This window comes from Nerophis ophidion, linkage group LG09 (genome assembly GCF_033978795.1).
Source record: "Nerophis ophidion isolate RoL-2023_Sa linkage group LG09, RoL_Noph_v1.0, whole genome shotgun sequence".
Taxonomy (NCBI): Eukaryota; Metazoa; Chordata; class Actinopteri; order Syngnathiformes; family Syngnathidae; genus Nerophis; species Nerophis ophidion.
In genome coordinates this window covers 6,857,982-6,870,910 of record NC_084619.1, presented here as the reverse complement: position 1 = coordinate 6,870,910, position 12,929 = coordinate 6,857,982, and the positions used below count along the sequence as shown (strand labels likewise).

At 39.1% G+C, this 12,929-nt stretch overlaps 1 protein-coding gene across 2 annotated transcripts in view; it reads right to left on the bottom strand.

Moving 5' to 3' along the window:
* The window catches only part of LOC133558963 (Kv channel-interacting protein 2-like), a 506,114-nt gene extending 502,508 nt beyond the window's left edge, over window positions 1-3,606 (bottom strand). The window contains exon 1 of one of the 2 annotated variants that reach the window (XM_061910180.1): window positions 3,119-3,606. In XM_061910180.1, the coding sequence (XP_061766164.1) occupies window positions 3,119-3,191 (73 nt within the window). In that variant the 5' untranslated portion in view covers window positions 3,192-3,606. The remainder of the gene's footprint in view (window positions 1-3,118) is intronic. The other variant, XM_061910178.1, reaches the window with a different exon arrangement.
* Window positions 3,607-12,929: the final 9,323 nt, after the last annotated feature.

The following is a 12,929-nucleotide window of genomic DNA, read 5'->3' as shown; positions in this document are numbered from 1 at the left end:
TAATGATTATTTGCAAAAAAAAAAAATGTTTATCAGTTTGAACATCAAATATGTTGTCTTTGAAGCATTTTTAACTGAATATGGGTTGAAAAGGATTTGCAAATCATTGTATTCCGTTTATATTTACATCTAACACAACTTTCCAACTCATATGGAAACAGAGTTTGTATGATCCTGTAACGACTTGGTATCGGATTGATACCCAAATTCACGGAATCATCCAAAAACTAATGTAAAGTGTCCAAACAACCGAGAATACGTTATAATTACATTTTAACAGAAGTGTGGATAGAATATGTTAAGAGGGAAAGTAAGCAGATATTAACAGTAAGTACACAAGTCAATTAATAATTAATTTTCTATCACTTGTCCTTAATAATTTTGACAAAATAATAGAATGATAAATGACAATATATTACTGCATATGTCAGCAGCTAAATTAGGAGCCTTTGTTTACTACTAAAAGACAAGTTGTCTTGTATGTTCACTATTTTATTTAAGGACAAACTTGCAATAAGAAACATATGTTTAATGTTCCCTAAGATTTTTTGTTAAAATAAGACCAATTTTTTTGTGGTCCTCTTTATTTAGAAAAGTGTCAAAATAATTAAATTGGGATCAGGAGAACACTAGTTTGAAGTCACTTTTGGTTTAATTGTAAAGAGAATTGATGTAAAAAAAAAAAAAAAAAAAGCTTTAGTTTCGAATGATTCCCTGGAATAGAAGGATTAGGATTGATTAACTGTGATTGAAACTTTTATTAGTAGATTGCACAATACAGTACACATTCCGTACAATTGACCACTAAATGGTAACACCCCAATAAGTGTTTCAGCTTCTTTAAGTCGGGGTCCACGTTAATCAATTCGTGGTAAAGGATTAGGACTAGAACGATTCATTCATTCCATTTTCCCATCTATTTTCTACCGCTTTATTCCCTTTGGGGTCGCTGGTGCCTATCTCAGCTACAATCGAGCGGAAGGCAGAGTACACCCTGGACAAGTCACCACCTCATCGCAGGGCCAACACAGATAGACAGACAACATTCACACACTAGGGCCAATTTAGTGTTGCCAATCAACCTATCCCCAGGTGCATGTCTTTGGAAGTGGGAGGAAGCCGGAGTACCCGCAGGGAACCCACGCAGTCTCGGGGAGAACATGCAAACTCCACACAGAAAGAGCCCGAGCCCGAGATTGAACTCAGGACCTTCTTATTGTGAGGCAGACGCACTAACCACTCCTCCACCGTGCTTTCATTCGATTAATTTGATTACAAAAAAGCCTTTTGATTTATAGTCTGTTGATTCATTTAACCATTAATGAGTGTAAAGGATTTAAAAAAAAAAAAAAAAGGATAAAATCTGCACCACATGGAGTGCAGCAATGGAGCACACATGATTTGTGGTGACAAACAGGCTTTTTGTTGTTGTTTTTTTATTCATGCACACGTTAAAAGTGAAATTTTCAATGTTGATACAATTAAAAAAAAAAAAAGTGACATTAACCATTTTCCTTATAATGACATTAGGGCAATAGTGTGTGTTTTATCTGATTAGACTTCGACTTAAACTGTATCGATCCACAGGGGAAATTGTTCATTTTTACTTTTTAAGTAAGTCTAATTCAGGGGTCACCAGGTAGCCCGTAAGGACCAGATGAGTCGCCCGCTGGCCTGTTCTAAAAATAGCTCAAATAGCAGCACTTACCAGTGAGCTGCCTCTATTTTTTAAATTGTATTTATTTACTAGCAATTGGTCTCGTTTTCCCAAAATGTTTAATCCTAAAAGAGACAAAACTCAAATAGAATTTGAAAATCCAAGAAAATATGGTCTTCACTTTTAAATAAATTCATTTATTTTTTTACTTTGCTTCTTCTAACTTTCAGAAAGACCATTTTCGAGAAAAAATACAACCTTAAAAGTGATTTAAGGATTTTCAAACACATACACCTTTTTACCTTTTAAATGCCTTCCTCTTCTTTCCTGACAATTTAAATCAATGTTCAAGTATTTTTTTTTATAGCAAAGAATATTACATTTTATTTTAATTCTTCATTTTAGCTTCTGTTTATTCGACGAAAAATATTTGTGAAATATTTATTCAAACTTATGATTAAAATTCCCCAAAAAATATTCTGGCAAATCTAAAACATCTGTAGAATCAAATTTAAATCTTATTTCAAAGTCTTTTTAATTTCTTTAAAAAATTTTGTTCTGGAAAACCTAGAAGAAATAATGATTTGTCTTTGTTAGAAAAATAGCTTGGTCCCATTTGTTATATATTCTAACAAAGTGCAGATTGGATTTTAACCTATTTAAAAAGTGTCATTTAAATTCTAAAATTAATCTTAATCAGGAAAAATTACTAATGATGTTGCGTAAATTATATATTTTTTTAAATTCAAAAAGATTCAAATTAGCTAGTTTTTCTCTTCATTTGTTTCGGTTGAATTTTGAATTTTAAAGAGTCGAAATTGAAAAACTATGTTTCAAAATGTAATTTTCATTTTTTCGTGTTTTCTTCTCTTTTAAACCGTTCAATTAAGTGTTGTTTTTCATCATTTATTCTTTACAAAAAAACTTCCGTGAAAGGAAAAAGAAAATGTCAGCGAAACTCATTTTTTTATATATATTGATTTATTTATTAAAGGTAAATTAAGCAAATTGGCTATTTCTGGCAATTTATTTAAGTGTGTATCAAACTGGTAGCCCTTTGCATTAATCAGTACCCAAGAAGTAGCTCTTGGTTTCTAATAACTCGATTAATCGAACAAACTAATCGGTTCGTGACATAATCGATCACCGCAGCCCGAGTGAGTTTTAGGGACGTGTGCAAAGGTAACCAGGTGATGTTAATTAACTAATTAAACATGTCCGGTTATGTTTGTTGGAATATTGCCTCCATTTTATCAGGCTTTGAAAGGCACCTTTTACGAGGTAATTGTTGAAAATACAACATTTTCCCTGGATATAAACAAAGCCCATCCCTAGTTTGTTCACAACTTAAAAGGAACTTGTTAGCAACGTAAAGTTAGTAAGAGAAGAACGTCTCCATGTTGAATCTTTCAGCCAGCGAGAGCGCCCGGCGTCGGCCCCAAAAGCCCCGGGGAGACTCACCCGTCAGCGGGTCGTAGGAGCCGTCCAGGTCCCGGGAGTCGCTCAGGCTTTGCTCGCGGTTTTTCTTCTTCATGTTGCCAAGCGTCTGTTTTCGCCGAAATATTGTGCGTGTAGTTTCTTCTAGAAGAAGTGCGTGCACTTGTTAACGCGCCACATCCGCCACGGAGCGAAAGGCGCCAACAAGACTCAACGCTTTTAGTCCAAGGCGCGCGTCTGCGTCCTCGCGCGCGAGCATTGCGCGCGCACACCTTGGAAATGGACGTACACGCACACGCAACAGCGTCTTCCCGCCAAAAAAAAAACAAAGAGTCCCCGATTAGACAAAAATAAGGAAAAAATGAAGGTGAAAGCAGCGTCACGTCCACGGCGGTGTTCTCCACTTCATCAGTGGGAGCTCCAGAGGTGACTGCTTGGGATCTATAAATACTCCCTGGAGTCTCCAGGAAGCTTTCTTGTCTCCCTCTCCCTTTTCTTCTGCCCCCTGACTGTGACATTTGTCACGCAATCTGTCTAATGACACCAGGTTTCCCCCACGCCGTGTCAGCGTTCTTCCACACATCCATCTACAGCAGGGGTGTCGAACATAAGATCCTAAGTTTAAAAATGAGCCAAAATTTCTGAATGAAAGAAACCGCTGTTCTAAATGTGTCCACTAGATGTCGCAATAACAATTCTTTGTATCTTTGTCAATGATGCTACGTCATACTTGCCAACCTTGAGACCTCAGAATCAGGGAGGTATTCAAAAGGCCTGCTGGGGATTTTTTATATAAATATGTACCCCGCCTTCCACCCGATTGTAGCTGAGATAGGCACCGGGACCCCAAAGGGAAAAAGCGGTAGAAAATGGATGGATGGATGGATATATATATATATATATATATGGATGGATGGATAGATGGATATATATATATATATATATATATATATATATATATATATATATATATATATATATATATATATATATAATGTATATGTATATACACGTACATATATACATATACATACATATACTGTATATGTATGTATATATATATATATATATATATATATATATATATATATATACACACGTATATACATATACATTAATATATATATATGTATATGTGTACCCCGCCTTCCACCCGATTGTAGCTGAGATAGGCACCGGGACCCCAAAGGGAAAAAGCGGTAGGAAATGGATGGATGGATGGATATATATATATATTAATGTATATGTATATACGTACATATATACATATACATACATATACTGTATATATATATATATACACATATATACATATACATTAATGTATATATATATGTATATGTGTGTATATATATATATATATATTAATGTATATGTATATACGTACATATATACATATACATACATATACTGTATATATATATATATATATATATATATATACGTATATACATATACATTAATATATATATGTATATGTGTGTATATATATATATATATTTATATATATATATATATATATATATATATATATATACACACATATACATATATAAAAAAAACCTCTCCATATGAGTTGGGAAATTGTGTTAGATGTAAATATAAACGGAATAAAATGATTTGCAAATCCTTCAGTTGAATGCACTACAAAGACAAGATATTTGATATTCAAACTCATAAACTTTTTTTTTTTTTTTGCAAATAATAACTTAGATTTTCATGGCTGCATCACGTGCCGAAGTAGTTGGGAAAGGGCATGTTCACCACTGTGTTACATCACCTTTGCTTTTAACAACACTCAATAAACTTTTGGGAACTAATTGTTGAAGCTTCGAAAATGGAATTCTTGGGGCGGTATAGCTTGGTTGGTAGAGCGGCCGTGCCAGCAACTTGAGGGTCGCAGGTTCGATCCCCGCTTCTGCCATCCTAGTCACTGCCGTTGTGTCCTTGGGCAAGACACTTTACCCACCTGCTCCCAGTGGCACCCACACTGGTTTAAATTTAAAAATTGGATATTGGGTTTTACCATGTAAAGCGCTTTGAGTCACTTTGAGAAAAGCGCTATATAAATATAATTAACTTATGTAGAGCATTAGTCGTTCAACAGTCCTGGGTTTCCGCTGTCGTATTTTACGCTTCATAATGCGCCACACATTTTTGAAGGGAGTCTGGACTGCAGGAGGGCCAGGAAAATACCCGCACTCTGTTCTTACGAAGCCATGCTGTTGTAACACGTGCTGAATGTGGCTTGGTATTGTCTTGCTGAAATAAGCAGGGGCGTCCATGAAAAAGACGGCGCTTAGATGGCAGCATATGTTCTTCCAAAACCTGTATGTACCTTTCAGCATTAATGGTGCCTTCACAGATGTGTAAGTTACCCATGCCTTGGACACTAATGCACCCCCATACCATCACAGATGCTGGCTTTTGAACTTTGCGTCGATTACAGTCTGAATGGTTTCGCTTCCCCTTTGGTCCGGATGACACAATGTCAAATATTTCCAAAAACAATTTGAAATGTGGACTCGTCAGACCACAGAACACTTTTCCACTTTGCATCAGTCCATCTTAAATGATCTCGGGCCCAGAAAAGCCGGCGACGTTTCTGGATGTTGTTGATAAATGGCTTTCGCTTTGCATAGTAGAGCTTTAACTTGCACTTAGAGATGTAGCGACAAACTGTATTTAGTGACAGTGGTTTTCTGAAGTGTTCCTGAGCCCATGTGGTGATATCCTTTAGAGATTGATGTCGTTTTTTGATACATTGCCATCTGAGGGATCGAAGGTCACGGTCATTCCAATGTTGGTTTCCGGCCATGCCGCTTACGTGGACTGACTTCTCCAGATTTGCTGAAACTTTTGATTATATTATGGACTGTAGATGTTGAAATCCTTAAATTTCTTACAATTGCACTTTGAGAAACGTTGTTTTTAAACTGTTTGACTATTTGCTCACGCAGTTGTGGACAAAGGGGTGTACCTCGCCCCATCCTTTCTTGTGAAAGACTGAGCATTTTTTGGGAAGCTGTTTTTATACCCAATCATGGCACCCACCTGTTCCCAATTAGCCTGCAGACCTGTGGGATGTTCCAAATAAGTGTTTGATGAGCATTCCTCAACTTTATCAGTATTTATTGCCACCTTTCCCAACTTCTTTGTCACGTGTTGCTGGCATCAAATTCTAAAGTTAATGATTATTTGCAAACAAAAAAATGTTTATCAGTTTTAACATGAAATATGTTGTCTTTGTCTGTGATGAGGTGGCGACTTGTCCAGGGTGTACCTCGCCTTCCACCCGATTGTAGCTGAGATAGGCGCCAGCGACCCCGAAAGGGAATAAGCGGTAGAAAATGGATGGATGGATGTTGTCTTCGTAGCATATTCAACTGAATATGGATAGAAAATGATTTGCAAATCATTGTATTCTGTTTATATTTACATCTAACACAATTTCCCAACTCATATCATCTGCCTCACAATAAGAAGGTCCTGAGTATTCCTGGGTTCAATTCCGGGCTCGGGATCTTTCTGTGTGGAGTTTGCATGTTCTCCCCGTGAATGCGTGGGTTCCCTCCGGGTACTCCGGCTTCCTCCCACTTCCAAAGACATGCACCTATTTATAGTTTCTGGCTTTGTGCAAGTTTTTGTTCATTAGCCAAGTTTTTGTACTTCCGCCTTGTGCGCGCCTTTTGGTCCTTTTTTTTATATGGGGCGGTTTAGCTCGGTTGGTAGAGTGGCCGTGCCAGCAACTTGAGGGTTGCAGGTTCAATTCCCACTTCTGCCAACCTAGTCACTGCCGTTGTGTCCTTGAGCAAGACACTTTACCCACCTGCTCCCAGTGCCACCCACACTGGTTTAAATGTAACTTGGATATTGGGTTTCACTATGTAAAGCGCTTTGAGTCACTTGAGAAAAGCGCTATATAAATATAATTCACTTCACACTTCACTAAAGGCCTACTGAAAGCCACTACTAGCGACCACGCAGTCTGATAGTTTATATATCAATGATGAAATATTAACATTGCAACACATGCCAATACAGCCGGTTTAGTTTACTAAATTGCAATTTTAAATTTCCCGCAGAGTTTCCTGTTGAAAAAATCGCGGAATGATGACGCGTGTTTGTGACGTTATTGGTTGGAGGGGACATAATAGCCCAGCACCACTTAAGGCTAAAGGTCGTCTCTTTTCATCGCATAATTACACAGTAATTTGGACATCTGTGTTGCTGAATCTTTTGCAATTTGTTCAATTAATAATGGAGACGTCAAAGAAGAATGCTGTTGGTGGAAAGCGGGGGATTGCAGCTGCCTTTAGCGCCGAAACACAGCCGGTGTTTCTTTGTTTGTTGTGAAGCTTTAACACAGAGCGGTCAAGCAAACATGTTCCTCTACGTCAACCAGCAAGTTTTTGGATGCGAACATTGTGATATTAAGTCGGCTCTCACCGGAGACTTGAGTGGAATATGCGACCTCATCCTACAGCTCAAAAAGGCAGCCGTGATTCTGGCTCCTGCCTTGGCTTCTCTGAGAGACACTGGCGTTCACCGCAGCCATCCGACTTTCAGGTATGACTTTACAATCTCACTAAAACACTATTAAAACAATAAGCAGATAAGGGATCTTCCAGAATTATCCTAGTAAATGTGTCTAATTACATCTGAAATGCTCACACTGCCGCTGCCTGGAGCCGTCCCTTTTTCTTTTTTTGTGCTTCACTCCAACTTTCTTCATCCACGAATCGTTCATCCTCGCTCAAATTAATGGGGAAATTGTCGCTTTCTCGGTCTGAATAGCTCTTGCTGCTGGTGGCTCACATTATAAACAATGTGAGGATGTGAGGAGCTCCACAACCCGTGACGTCATCGTCTGCTACTTCCGGTAAAAGCAAGGCTTTTTTATTAGCGACCAAAATTTGCAAACTTTATCGTCGATGTTCTCTACTAAATCCTTTCAGCAAAAAAATGGCAATATCGCGAAATGATCAAGTATGATACATAGAATGGACCTGCTGTCCCTGTTTGAATAAGAAAATCTCATTTCAGTAGGCCTTAAATGGGGACATCGCTCTGTTTACACAGTCACCTTTCGGGGACCTCTGACGGTATGGGGACAAAAAAACAGAGCACCCAAAGGGAAACTTTTTCAAATAATAGTCAGATCCATTCTGCGGATGCCTAAGTGATTTTTAAGCTTTGGCCCATAAAACATGTTTAGAATAGAATCGAATATATCTTTATTGTCATTGTACATTTGTACAACGAAAATGTATGCAAACTAATTCAGTGCAAAATCATACATAAAACCATAAGAACATAGATAAAAATACATAAAATTCATAAAAATACCAAGTACACAGCTCACGTGCACAGTCATTATGGTTATCTTGTGTTCAGTGATACTATTGCTCTCGGGTAAAAAGTGTTTTTAAAACGTTTTTTTTCCGGCATTTTATTGTCCTGTATCTCCTGCCTGAGGGCATCAGTTCAAAAAGTTTATGTCCAGGGTGAGATGGGTCCTTTATGATGTTTTTGGGCCTTTTTGAGGCACCTGGCACTGTACAGTTCATCTAGGGAGGGGGTGCCCATTACGTCGATCGCGAGCTACCAGTCGACCGCGGGGGGTGTGTCAGTCGATCTCCAGCCAGGCTTTAAAAAAAAATAGACCTAAAAATGAGTGATCATCAATCTTCACCAAGACGTCACTTAAATGACATTCACGGTACCGGAGGGTCTTGTGAGATGACGCTGGCTGCTGCAAGATCATTATTATGAAAATATGACCGAGAGGAAGGCCAGAAACACTTTTTATTTCAACAGACTCTCGCGCCGTACCTTCCGTCAAAACTCTAAAGGCCGACTGCACATTTCCTATCTTCACAATAAAAGCCCTGCTTCATGCTGCCTGCGCTAACTAAATACAGAGTCTCGGAAAACTGGCGTGCACAAGCGATCCCTCAGAAAGCTGGCGTGCACATCACTTGTGCACGCCAGCTTTCCGAGACTCTTATTTTGTTAGCGCAGGCTGCATGAAGCAGGGCTTTTATTGTGAAGATAGGAAATGTGCAGTCGGCCTTTAGAGTTTTGACGGAAGGGACGGCGCGAAAGTCTGTTGAAATAAAAAGTGTTTCTCGCCTTCCTCTCTGTCATTTTTTCATAATAATGAACTGGCAGCAGCCAGCGTCATCTCACAAGACCCTCGGGTGCCGTGAATGTCAATCAAGCAAGCTACGGAATTTGCCGCCAATGTTTTTCTTGTAAAGTGTATGGAAGCTGGATGAATTAGATGCCAAAAACCAACCACTTTCATGTGGTATTGTACAGAAAGGACAACTTTTTTTCTCCTCCATTTGAAAATGTGGGCGTTATCATCATTACTGTCTGATTCCAATCAATGCAAGTCATCAGAATCAGGTAATACACCAACTTATATTCTTGTCTTTGTGGAAGAAAGACATCTATATGTGTTACACATGCTTGTATTATCATTAAACACATTTAACTTGTTTACAAAAATGTTTTGTTCATAAAAAATAAATATAAATGATATATATAAATGAGGTAGATCCCCTCGAGTTGGTCAATTGAAAAGTAGCTCACCTGCAGAAAAAGTGTGGGCACCCCTGATCTAGGGAATGGAGAGAGTTTACTGTTTAGTTGGAGTGTGAAATCATTTATGCCTCCACAACCTGTAGAAAGGGTGGTCCCCACAAGTCATGATCAAAAACTCGGTCCGCATTCCAAATGATAACCAGTGTGTGTGTGTGTGTGTGTGTGTATATTACCAGTAAACAAAAGACCCACAATAACCCGAGAGGCTTCCATTTTTCTGTCAACCAACACCAACAAAATATTTCACAGCTACGGTCGATTGGACAGTGATTGGATTTCTGTCTGCGCTGAACAAAATGAGATGAGCGGAGGTAGATTCTAAATGAAGGCGAGGACGAGTGAAAAAGAAAAAGGGATGCGGTTATACATCGATTGGGTTAGAGGGGATCTGATGGCGGCCAGGCAGAATGAGGAGAATAGGCAAGTCGCTGATGAGGAGCTTGTTTGAGACTGCGGGGGTCCTGAATGGAGGATTGATGATGAAGCCGCGTTGTGGACATACACAAGCAGGACATAACAACAAAGTGCTAGCCCGAGAGAAAGCAAAAATTAAGCATATTTAGTTCCATAGAAAGATTAAAGTTCAGGTTTATTTGTCACACACAATGCACTGCAAAATGTGTCGTCTGTGTTAATTAGGTGTTTATTTCTAATATTAAAATGATAAGCAGGCATTTTTAAAGGGGAACATTATCACAATTTCAAAAGGGTTGAAAACAATAAAAATCAGTTCCCAGTGGCTTGTTGTATTTTTTGAAGTTTTTTTCAAAATGTTACCGGTCCCGGAATATTCCTAAATAAAGCTTTAAAGTGCCTTATTTTCGCTATCTTCGAAACCACTATCCATTTCCCTGTGACGTCATACAGGGCTGCCAATACAAACAACATGGCGGTTACCACAGCAAGATATAGCAACATTAGCTCGGATTCAGACTCAGATTTCTGCGGATTAAGCGATTCAACAGATTACGCATGTATTGAAACAGATGGTCGGAGTATGGAGGCAGATAGCGAAAACGAAATTGAAGAAGAAATTGAAGCTATTGAGCGAATAGCTATTGACGCTATTCGGCCATAGCATGGGTGTACCTAATGAAGTGGCCCATAGCATGGCTGCCTTATTAGCATCGCCGGTAAAATGTGCGGACCAAACGATCAGGACTTTCGCATCTTGTGACACTGAAGCACCCTAAATCCGTCGATTGGTAAGTGTTTGTTTCGCATTAAATGTGGGTATCTAGTTTCAGATGTACATACAGCTAGCGTAAATAGCATGTTAGCATCGATTAGCATAGCATGTTAGCATCGATTAGCTGGCAGTCATGCCGTGACCAAATATGTCTGATTAGCACATAAGTCAACATCAACAAAACTCACCTTTGTGATTTAGTTGACTTAATCGTTGCAAATGCATCTGCAGGTTATCCATACATCTCTGTGCCATGTCTGTCTTAGCATCGCCGGTCAAATGTGCAGACACTCTGGCACATTCAATGGGGGTCCGGCGGCAGATTTCTTGCCAGTGGTGCAACTTGAATCCCTCCCTGTTAGTGTTGTTACACCCTCCGACAACACACCGACGAGGCAAGGTTACAAAAAATAGTCGAAAAAACGGAAAATAACAGAGCTGAGACCCGGTGTTTGTAAAGTGAAAATGAAAATGGCGGGTGTGTTACCTCGGTGACATCACGTTCTGACGTCATCGCTAAAAGACCGATAAACAGAAAGGCGTTTAATCTGCCAAAATTCACCCTTTTAGAGTTCGGAAATCAGTTAAAAAAATACATGGTCTTATTTCTGCACCATCAAGGTATATATTGACGCTTACATAGGTTTGGTGATAATGTTCCCCTTTAAAGGCCTACTGAAATGAGATTTTCATTATTTAAACGGGGATAGCAGGTCCATTCTATGTGTCATACTTGATCATTTTGCGATATTGCCATATTTTTGCAGAAAGGATTTAGTAGAGAACATCGACGATAAAGTTCGCAACTTTTGGTCGCTAATAAAAAAGCCTTGCCTTTACCGGATGTGCGCGTGACGTCATGAGTTGTATGGCTCCTCACATCCTGACATTGTTTATAATCAAAGCCTCCAGCAGCTAGAGCTATTCGGACAGAGAAAGCGACAATTTCCCTATTAATTTGAGCGAGGATGAAAGATTTGTGGATGAGGAAAGTTAGAGTGAGGCACTAAAAAAAAAAAAAAAAAAAAGCGTTTCAGATGTAATTAGACACATTTACTAGGATGATTCTGGAAAATCCCTTATCTGCTTGTTGTGTTAATAATATTTTAGTGTGATTATAAAGTCATACCTGAAAGTCGGATGGCGGCGGTGAACGCCAGTGTCTCAGAGAGAAGCCGATGAGGAGCCAAGATCGCAGCTGCCATTTTGACAGCTACAGGAGAACGTCCCATAATCCACCGAAGTCTCCGGTAAGAGCCGACAATTTTCCCACCCAAAAACTTGCTGGTTGACGTAGAGAAACATGTTCTCTTGACCGGTCTGTGTTAAAGCTTCACGACAAAAACAAAGAAACACCGGCTGTGTCTCGGTTGCTAAAGGCAGCTGCAATCCACCGCTTTCCATCAACAGCATTCTTCTTTGACGTCTCCATTATTAATTGAACAAATTGCAAAAGATTCAGCAACACAGATGTCCAAATTACTGTGTAATTATGCGATGAAAAGAGACGACTTTTAGCCATAAGTGGTGCTGGGCTAAAATGTCCCTTCCAACCAATAACGTCACAAACACGCGTCATCATTCCGCGACGTTTTCAACAAGAAACTCCGCGGGAAATTTAAAATTGTAATGTAGTAAACTAAAGCGGCCGTATTGGCATGTGTTGCAATGTTAATATTTCATCATTGATATATAAACTATCAGACTGCGTGGTCGCTAGTAGTGGCTTTCAGTAGGCTTTTAATAGGAACGGTTACTTCCTGTTCGTTCAATTTACGTCACAAACTCGCATGTCGGCATTAAGCGTGACCCCAGGATGCAGAGACAGGACACGGCGTGCAGGTGAACTTGCTAATTCAATTATTTTAACAGCAACACAAATGCGCAAAGACGCAAACGATAACAACACGATGGAAAATGGCAAAACAGTAAGGTGTGTACATAACAGTCTGACATGTAAAGCACTCTGATGGAAATAGTCAACAAGCTCGTGTCCTAATCGCCAAACTAAGACAGGTGTCAATCAACCCAGCA